We start from the raw sequence: 10,179 nt of genomic DNA on the forward strand, positions 1-10,179 counted from the left end.
CAGAGCACAGATTAAATGCAATAGAAAGTACAAGACAGAAATGTAAAATTGAATAGTGAATGGGAGAAATGGTGGTGATCACTACCATTTTGCTTTGCAAGCTGAGCACACAAATGCACACACGGATGTCATGTTGAGCTGTGCACAGAATTCTAAGATCTGAGAAAAACCACCTTTTCAATAGGGGTGTGAAACTGTTGACTGACTTGGAGATCAAAGAGAGGTGTGTCACTGGTCACTTGGGAGGCCATGGGTGCTAGCCAACTGCTTGCTATTAACACTTGCTCAACCACAGTCTGTACAGTGGTTACTAGTGTGGCAAATGTCTTGCTTTTGCTGAGAGGAGGGAAGAAGTCTATGTTCCCAATGCCTAGGTTGTTGAGATTAAGTGCTGGGAATCTCCCAGCTGGAAGTCTCACCACCCTGGCATTGGCATTGATCGTGGCACCAAACAGTGTTTGCTTTTCAGGTGTGTATTTCAGCCAAGAAATCTGTTGTATTCTTACTGCACGGTGCGCCTCCCCCTCCCTTGCACAAGGTCAGGAGAAGAGATGCCACTCCCTGAGGCAGGAACAAACAGAGCCTGCAGGTCAGGGCTAGGCTGGAGCTAGAAGAATAGGGAGACCTGGAAGCCAGGAACTGCATGCCAGGCGGTGCCTTCTTTGGCTGCCTGGCATTTCCTTTCAGGAGAGCATCGGCAGATGGTGGGGTCCCACCCAGACGTACCAAACCCCCTCTCAGGCTCTCTGTACTAATATCTTCCTTCTTTTGCAGCCATGTGCTAGGAGTTCACTTAGCTTGCCTATCTCAAGCTGAGATCCCTGAACAGGGCTCTGGGGAGGGGAAAACGGCACACCTGAGAAAGGGGAACCAGACAGCAAACCCTTACCATGCTATGATCTATAACAAAATTTGATTCTTTGCTGGTCTTAAAATTGCCATTGGACTAGGATTTCGTTGTACTATTTCAGACCGATATGGCCACCCACTTGAATCATGCTATGATGTGTCATTCCAGAATTTATTTTCTTTTCTTTGAGGACTGATGAGGTTGCATGTGTAGGAGGGGATCGCATTAACAAGTATGTGCTTGGCCCAGAAGGAATGGTGTCTGGGATCTGCTTGTGAGGCTGACAGATGGCTGGCTGGGAACTGCTGATGGTGCCTGCTTCCTTACTTTCCTCAGGGAACCGTCCTCTGCTGCATGTGCTGGTGATACTCACCACCTAGCTATTGTGTGGCAGGAGCGTTCAGCTGCATGATGTTTGCATAGTCCTAATTTCCTGGAAAGGGAAAGGGCATTTTTGGCAGGGCATTCCTATGATATCTTTGCTCTCCTCTTGTTGCTCTGCAGAAGTCTACAGAACTCTCTATGTAACTAGGTGCCTGCTGGAGGCCCTCCTTCCTCGGGTCAAAAGTGAACCAGATTAGGGTTCTTTACCCCCTTCTTCTGGGACCCCCATGTTTCCCTAAAAAGACCCCCAAAATCTGGTCACCAAACCGGTCTCAGCAGACAGCTGCTGCCATGTTCCTTGCCAAAGTGTTGGCTGCCACTCAGAGCAATCTGCTCTGCCTGCACTGATCTGAATACCCAGAAACCCTATTCCTGCCTCATGCTCATGGCCACAGGGAGCACCCATGGGTTCCTGCCCTTTGCTCATTTTTGCCTGTACTCTTCTGGCCCGCTCAGACCAAAAACTTTCTTTGCCAAACCTTTGCATGGGAGGAGCTCCGAGCTCTCATCAGGTCTCTAGAATTCACTGCAACTAGGGCTGCCAACTTCAGGTTGGGAATTTTCTGGAGACGTGGGGGAGCCTAGGAGAGTATAATGATCATCCAAAGTGGCCATTTTCTCCAGCGGAACCAATCTCTGTCATCTTGAGCTCAGTTGTAATTCCAGGAGAGCTCCAGGCCCCAACTGTGGCCCATTGTGCAAGGGCCTGCTCCTCCACAGACCCGCCCTCACATGAAGATAGCGGGAAGCCAGGGCGGAGAAAAGCCTTCTTTCTTGCTGCTTGGCCCGAAGCTTGGCCAGGTGTCATGAAGGGGCCGGAGGAGTGAGATAGGGCGCCCAACGGGCCACGTGTCCCCAAGGCTTCTCCTTGCCCCCCCCCCCCCCCCAGAAGGCCAGTCGGTCTCGATCTGCGTGCGGAGAGGAGTGGGGCCAGAGCCGCTCGCCCTTGTAAACCTCCCGAAGGCGGCATGCCGCGGCTGCAGACCCCGAAGACACACCTGCTCCGGGGTCCCTCCGTCCGGGAGGGGCGAGGAGGCGGGGCCTGAGGAACCCCTCCCCCTTCCTCGGGGCGGCAGGAGCCGACAGATACGACCCGCGCGTGCGCAGGGGAGCCGGCTTCGTTGGTCCCGCCCGGCTGGCGCTGCTGTCCAAGGGGAGCGGAGGAAGAGCTGCGCATCCGAGAGCCGCCCGAGTCCTGGCCGGCCGAGCAGGTGCGCTGCGGGGGAATGCGAGCAGACCCCCGGGGCAGGGAAAGCGTCCTCCGTAGGGGCCCCTCCGCAGCCCCGCTCTAATTGCAGCAGCAGCAGCCGTCCCCGGAGCGGGCGGGTTGAGCATAGGGGGGGGGGGTGATGGGAGGCGCGGAGGGGTCTCCGCGGGCAGGATCCCGGCCCTTGGGTGGAAGCATCGGGCCTGCGCCACATCTCTGCTGTGTCAGTGAAGATGTGAGGGCGGAGCAGCCCATCCCCCGGGCCTCTGGCCTGGAGCCTGCCCTACGCCCCTGCTCCCCGCGCCCCCGACTCTGCGCCTGGGACGTCGGTTGGAGGCGGGAAACGATCGCCCTGCTCCGGAGAGAGTGAAGCCTTTGCGGCTGCCCCCCCCCCCCCGGATACGCCCTTTCCTGCCATCTCGGTGCCCCCCCGCAGAGCTCGCAAGCTCAGGCTGGAATCCCCTGGAAAGGGGTGGAGAGCCTCCCCAGGCAGAGAGGCGGGCCGTGGGGCGTCCCCTCCCCCTCCAGGAGTTGCCCTCCCCCCCCTTCCTCTTGCTTCTCTCCTGAGCAGGGGTAGTCAAACTGCGTCCCTCCAGATGTCCATGGACTACAATTCCCATGAGCCCCTGCCAGTGAATGCTGGCAGGGGCTCATGGGAATTGTAGTCCATGGACATCTGGAGGGACGCAGTTTGACAACCCCTGCTCAGGAGAGTGCATCATTCTCCCCCCCCACACACACACTGCTGCACCTTACTTCTGTGGGTCTCCTTGTTGCAGGCCGTGGCCATGAGTGGGAAGTCGCTGCTGCTGAAGGTGATTCTCCTGGGGGATGGCGGCGTCGGGAAGAGCTCCCTCATGAACCGCTACGTCACCAACAAGTTTGACTCCCAAGCGTTCCACACTATTGGGGTGGAGTTCCTCAACCGGGACTTGGAGGTGGACGGGCGCTTTGTGACCCTCCAGATTTGGGACACGGCGGGCCAGGAGCGTTTCAAGAGCCTGCGGACCCCCTTTTACAGGGGGGCGGACTGCTGCCTGCTGACCTTCAGCGTAGACGATCGCCAGAGCTTTGAGAATCTGGGCCACTGGCAGAAGGAGTTTATCTGCTATGCCAACGTGAAGGATCCTGACCACTTCCCTTTCGTTGTGCTGGGCAACAAGGTGGACAAGGTGGACAGGCAAGTCGCCACCGAAGAAGCCCAAGCCTGGTGCTTGGAAAATGGAAATTACCCCTATCTGGAGACCAGCGCCAAGGATGACACAAACGTGGCCATGGCCTTTGAGGAAGCGGTTCGGCAGGTGTTGGCTGTGGAGGAGCAGCTGGAGCACTGTATGCTGGGCCACACCATTGACCTTCACTCCGGCACCAAGTCAGGGTCGTCTTGCTGTTGAGAGCAGCCACACAGCAGAAGCCAGGGCCTTGCACTAGACACCCACCCCGCAGTAGAGGTTCCACAGGAAGCCCTTAGAACGTAGTCAGGAAAGGCAGACAAGAGGCCCAGCGACAGCCGGAGTTAGCCGTTCTTCTGTCTTAGCATCCCTAATATCTTGGGCACAACACCAAATCAAATAGAGTTATCGTTTGTTGTATGGGCCAGAGCTGCCAATGAGGTGTGTGGCTAGCACTGTAGACATTCCGCAAAGTATTTCATGAACTGGAAAACTGTACTCTGCTGCCCTCCAGGATGTCCCTAAGGTGGCTGGGGAAAGCCAGCCAGAGAGAAAAGAAAAGGGGGAGCGGATCCAGGGTTCCCGAGCCATGAACTGTTCTGGTGGTGCTGAGCACAGGAGTCACAACCCTACAGTTTGGCTTTATTATATGGGGACTGGGTGGGAATGAAAGAAGTGTGAGAGGGGACGCTTAGGGCTTGTGTGTGTGTGTGTGTATATGTGTACACATGCATGTCCATGATGAGCAGGAGACACTGCTTGGAGGTACAGTCACTTGTATCTTGGGATCTCACAGGGCAGGGTGGTGGTGGTGCCTGGAGCAGAGGCTGGACAACTCCATTCTTTTGCCTCTTTCTGACCCATCCTGCCCTTTCTAGCTTGTGCCCTCTGCCCTGCTTCAGCACCATCCTTCTTGAGTCTCTCTGGGACCCAGTGGGCAGAGAATGGCTGTAGTGACCAGTGCTCAGTAGCCTACATTGCAAAGTTGCCAGCCCACTGAACCTTTGAAAAGGAAGCTCTGTGTGTGTTGTCTGTGTGTGTGAGAGAGAGAGAGAATGTGGCATCCTCTGGGCATCACTCCTGTCCGGTGTGTGAAGGAGATGCTTGTGCTTCCTCCTTGCCTGGAAGTGCTGCTTGTCTGCTGCAGCTTGAGGTATCCCCGCATGGACTCTGCTTCACCTCTTGGGAAAGACAGATTTGCAAGGAGTTGGGTCCCAGATCTGGACTTTTATGTGGTGGTTCTTAGGGAAGTTTCCCAACATCTTCCTCTCTCCAAGAGGAGTTGAATGACTAGGGATGTTTTGAAGCAGGGGTAGTCAAACTGCGTCCCTCCAGATGTCCATGGACTACAATTCCCATGAGCCCCTGCCAGCTTTCGCTGGCAGGGGCTCATGGGAATTGTAGTCCATGGACATCTGGAGGGATGCAGTTTGACTACCCTTGTTTTGAAGGTTCCTCAGCAACTGGGATTTTTTGTGGTGTACGAACAGAATCCATGCCTTTCCCAGGCACTGTGTTTATTTTCCTCTCAAAAGAGAGAACCGACTTATTTCCCCTGGGGGAAAGAGTGGGGTAATTAAAAGTTTATTCCGGACCTGCTGCCTTTCCGACATTGTTTTGGTTCTGGGCAGGCTGTAACGGGAGAGGAACACGCCAAACTCCTGCTGTGTTCCGTACGCATTTTGTTGCGAAGTTTGGGGACAGCTTTTAAGTGGGGCTTGAAAGTGGCTGGGCTTTAGATGGGAAAATTCCAGAGAGGTATCCATGTTAGTCTGCTGTAGCAAACTAAAACAGAAGCCAAGTGGCACCTTATAGACTAAGACGCTTGAATAAATGTTAGTATTTAAGGTGTCACCAGACTTCTGCTTCATACAGGAAACTCTGCGTCACAGCCCATGAATCGGTGTCAGTGCACTCGGGTCAGCTACCTTCCCCCTACAGCCTTGAATTACGCCGAATGCAGTGGAGCAGAAATGCAGCAGCTGTCCTAGGAAAGAACTACCCTGCCAAGGCCTCAGAACAGCTGTGAGGGGTCACAGCCACTGGGGGCCCTCTTCTTGCCATATTCTGCTAAGCGGTGGCTGCATTTGCTTGGTATCTTGTAACTTGATTCCTTTCTGTTCTGCTCTGCACAATTAGTGCCATAAATTTACCATAGAAAATGCTGAGTGATAAATTTACCATAGAAAATGCTGAGTGATGCGTGTGTTCCCTCTGCAGGAAGTCCTGGAAATTGTAGCCCATCCTTGCATGGAAGAATAGACCTCTAGGTGCAAAGCTATTACGATTTAATTTTATTTTTTGCTTAAAAGGGCTGAGGCCAGGGATCCTTCCCTGCTGCAAATAAGGGAAAGTTTGTGTATGTGAGACTCTTCCCTCCCCAAGTTCAGAAACTGCTGGTTTCTCATCTTCTGCCTTCTTTGCTCTTAGAAATAGGTTGCCAGTCTTAAGTGGTTTGGACTGCTTGGTTGCAAGCTGTGTCGGGCTGGTTTCTGAAGCAGTCCTGCTGTTGATGAAGCCAAAATCTCTTCTCTTGCAGACCCAGTTGGGTGCTATTTTGACACGTCTCACCTTCTGGGCTGTGACCTGTGGTGTCTCCACAAAAGAAAGGGAGGCAGTTGCTGTGGGGCCAATGCATGGCGTGGGTTGTCCAGAGTGTGTGTGGACAGAAGTGAGAAAATGTCCAGTTTTGTGAACTGAACCATGTGTGTTGATACTTTGTGAACTCAGAAGCTTATACTTTGGCACCTTCAATTACTAGACATTTCCCTTTATGTCCAGATTTAATAATATTTTGGTTGGGACCATGTATTTTTTACATTCATTTTTTAAAATCTAACATTTTTAGTGCTTAATTTATTTCAGAGCGCAGCTGATGTCTATTGAGAGACACACAGTGGAGGATTTTGCTTTGCAAGCCCTTATTCCCAGTTGCTTGCTTCACCTGACCAGAGATTCTCTTCTCTCTCTGTGACTCTCCCATGGGTGCTCCTGCACTTTAGACGAGTCAGGAATGTTAAGTGGCAGGACTGAGACTTATTGATACCAATAAAATGTGAATGTATTTAAGGAAATGACAAACCTCCATGTGTTTTTGTTCATGAAAAGAGCAGAGTTTGATGCAGTGGTTAGGAGTGTGGACTTCTAATCTGGCAAGCTGGGTTCAGTTCTGCACTCTCCCACATGCAGCCAGCTGGTTGACCTTGGGCTCGCCACAGCACTGATTAAAACTGTTATGACTGAGCAGTGATATCAGGGCTCTCTCAGCCTTACCCATGTCACAGAGTGTCTGTTGTGGGGAGAGGAAAGGGAAGGCGATTGTAAGCCGCTTTGAGCCTCCTTTGGGTAGAGAAAAGTGGCATATAAGAACCAACTCTCTTCTTCTTCTTCTTCTGCTCCTTCTCCTTTTTCTTCTTCTAAAGACAGGTTAGAGCACTGATAAGAACCAACTCTTCTTCTTCTTCACATGATGCAAATCCATGGTCAAGCATGGCCAGTTGCACCAAGTATGCCTGAGGCCTCTGTGGTTGCACCCAAGAGCTAGCAGTGGGGCAGTCTGAAATGGCTTCTTCTGTTGTGTTGCAGCCCAGAGAACAGGTGGAAGCAAAAGCTTCATGGGAAATGGATTCTGTGAGATTTCATGCTCTGAGTATGGGTACTTCAAGAGTTTGGAGCATGTTCTATGCAAAGAAAGGCTGAAGCCTCTGGGACTACTCAGTTTTTTAAAACGCTGAGTAGGGGGACATAATAGAGGTTGACATAATGCCACAGAGTACATGGAAAATGGGTACCAAGAATTATCTCCTCCCATGATGCAAAAAAATACAGATACTGAATGATACTGATGAGCAATAGGTTCAAAACGACAAAATACTTCTTCATGCAACATTGGGAGATTACACATATTCCTGGAGGATATTAGTGGTTGAATCATGATGTTTAATGGGAACTGAGGTCCTTGAGGCAGTAACTCTTTGAATATATGTTCATAGAGCCGTCTATGGGAGGTTTGGCTTTCATGCTTTGCTTATAGGCCCTCTGGGGCATTTGGCCACTGCGGGAAACAGGATGCTCTACCAGATGGAGCACTGGTCTGATCCAGTAGGGGTTGTCTTATGTTCACTGTTCTTTATGGCCCATCCATTGAGGTCCACTCTTAAGAGAGTTCTCCATGGATTTGTGTTTTGGTTTGAACAGGGAGAATTAGCTGCTCATTCCAGCCACAAGGAGGAGATTGAAGATCAGGGTCTGGAGCAATAAACCACTATGTTGAAAGTGGGATTAAGTCTACTGGGTATTTCAGAGCCTACTTTTAGCACATAACTGTTCGCTGATCAAAACACCAGAAGCAGGTGACATTCCACCATTAAGTGGGGGCAATCCTTGGCTGAAGCCTTTTTTGCTGTTTTCTCATTCTTACGTACCCAGACATCTTGTTGCAGTTACATTTCTCACTGAATTGGCTGGTCAACTATAGAGTGATGGTGTTATCACTAGGAAGAATTTTACTCTGAATTGATGAGCTTAAACAGCCACCACAAATAATCAGCCCCTGGATTTCTGTCCCCACACTGATACCTTCTAGCCATCTGGCTGTTTGCTCAGGCAGCTGAAAGCGGCTGAGCTTCGCTTCAGCTGTGGAGCTAAAACCATACCCCCAAGATATGTTAATTATTTTATTGCACCATGGTAGATTCTGGTGCAGGGATCTAGAAAGTGCTGAAACCACAAACCATGAATTAATTTGGGATAATTATCTGCCTCTTTCTGCCTAAAGGTACCTGAAGACCTGTGCAGTGTATTCAAGAGCAATACTTGCAGCTCTAGGGATCGTTCTGTACAGATAGCTGTGAGCCCACAACAGAGTGAGGTGTGATCGTCACTAAGCCAGGAAGCTGATGCTTGCAGGCATGGAAACAGCAAAGAACAGTGTTATCTGTTAAATTTATATTCCTCCATTATGGAACTCAAAACTTGCAGTACAAAGAAAAGGAAGTTGCAAAAGACCTTCAGTATGGGCAGTGCATTATGCTTCTGCCCACCATACTCTATATCCTAGATATGCCACTTTTATTTCGGTGCTGGCCCCTGTCCAGAGAGACCCTGCTGTCGCTCCTTCAATGTCAACTTCTCCGTGCTTGAAGCACAGGAGCCATTCTTGGCTCTGAAGAGTCTTGGCTTTCCATACACTCCCTTGGTGCTATTGAAGTTGCCCCTGACACCCCACCCCCCAGAGGGGAGCAGCCTGTTTGGGGAGTGAGAGAGCGGGCCTTGTTTACATGGTTCATTCCTGATTCTTAGCCAGTCTTAACACCCACAGGGTCCTTTATGTGTAGAGAAAGAGCGGTTGTGGCATGTGGGAGAGCTGTGGACAATGTGCTCGATTGATGGACCCACACGGTCCTTTTGGCGTGGGTGCGAAGTACGGAGATTAGGGCTGGAAGATGGGGCGGGGCAGGAGCTGGGCAGAAGGGAGAAGAGTGTTTTCATTCTGGGAAGGGCCTTCAGATTCTTCGGTCATGTGATGATGGTCCGGGGACTGTTTACTTATCTGTGCAGGAAGAAGCCATATTGAAGAAGAAATAGGCAGGTTCATCTCGCACTTCTCTTGAGGGTCGCTCACATTTTCTCAGCATAGGACGAAAATATTTCGTTGCTATGACACACTGACGGTTCCACTCCGTTTTTACTGGGTGTTGCTGTATAACACTCAAAATAGCAGATAATGCCCCTAATTGGCTAGTGCCTGTGATATTGTGGGTAAATGGCAACACTCTAGCAAAGCCTTTCTCAACTTTTTTTACCACTGAGAAACCCCTGAAACTTTCTTCAGGCTTTGAGAAACCTCAGAAGTGGTGTGGTCATGCAGAATATCATTGGGAAGCATAGCTGTGTACACCCCCACCCAAAAAAACCCAACCGTTCCCCTTCCCCACCCCCTTCCACGCCCATCCTTAGCCATGTTGGGAGGTGGGGCGGGTAAATGTTTAACAAATTTTAAAAATATATTAAAAATTAATTAACTCCCAGCCATTCAGGAAACCTGTCTAAGGCCATCAAGAACCCCCAGGGTTTCAAGAAAGCCTGATCTAGCATAACACTGGCACCTTTTGTGAGCTTGAATGGTTCTTTAGCAAATGTCTTTAGAAGCGGACTATTCCTGAGTTGTGCCAGTGGATATTCATGTAGCCCTACAAAACACCAGCAAATCTCCTCCCTCAGCATCAATACACTGCCATAGAATCATAGAGTTGGAAAGGACCTTTTGGGTTATCTAGTCCAACCCCCTGCACTATGCAGGACACTCACAATCCTATTGCTCATCCACTGTAACCTGCCACCCCCTTGAGCCTTCACAGAATCAGCCTCTCCGTCAGATGGCTATCCAGCCTCTGTTTAAAAATTTCCAAAGATGGGGAACCCACCACGTCCCAAGGAAGCCTGTTCCATTGAGAAACCACTCTGTCAGGAACTTCTTTTGGATGCTTAGATGGAATTTCTTTTGAATTAATTTCATCCCATTGGTTCTGGTCCATCCCTCCGGGGCAAGAGAGCAACTCTGCCAT

General features: G+C 50.7%; 1 protein-coding gene across 2 annotated transcripts; it reads left to right on the forward strand.

Annotated features, from left to right (window-relative positions):
• Positions 1 to 2,285: 2,285 nt before the first annotated feature.
• RAB9B (RAB9B, member RAS oncogene family) lies at positions 2,286 to 6,711 on the forward strand. Of its 2 annotated transcripts, XR_013226239.1 has the most exons (3): positions 2,286 to 2,445; positions 3,221 to 4,054; positions 6,153 to 6,711. XR_013226239.1 is itself a non-coding variant. In XM_077308234.1 (2 exons), exon 2 carries the CDS (start codon positions 3,230 to 3,232, stop codon positions 3,833 to 3,835), a length of 606 nt encoding a protein of 201 aa, XP_077164349.1. In that variant the 5' UTR covers positions 2,286 to 2,445; positions 3,221 to 3,229; the 3' UTR covers positions 3,836 to 6,709. The 2 variants fall into 2 exon arrangements, 1 of the variants encoding a protein (XP_077164349.1); XM_077308234.1 differs by having other exon boundaries at positions 3,221 to 6,709.
• The last annotated feature ends 3,468 nt before the right edge of the window (positions 6,712 to 10,179 follow it).

The sequence above is a fragment of the Paroedura picta genome, chromosome 13, assembly GCF_049243985.1.
Source record: "Paroedura picta isolate Pp20150507F chromosome 13, Ppicta_v3.0, whole genome shotgun sequence".
Lineage (NCBI taxonomy): Eukaryota > Metazoa > Chordata > Lepidosauria > Squamata > Gekkonidae > Paroedura > Paroedura picta.

Coding starts and splice junctions, on each gene's coding strand:
- RAB9B (XM_077308234.1), top strand. CDS start 3,230: ATGAGTGGGAAGTCGCTGCTGCTGAAGGTGATTCTCCTGGGGGATGGC.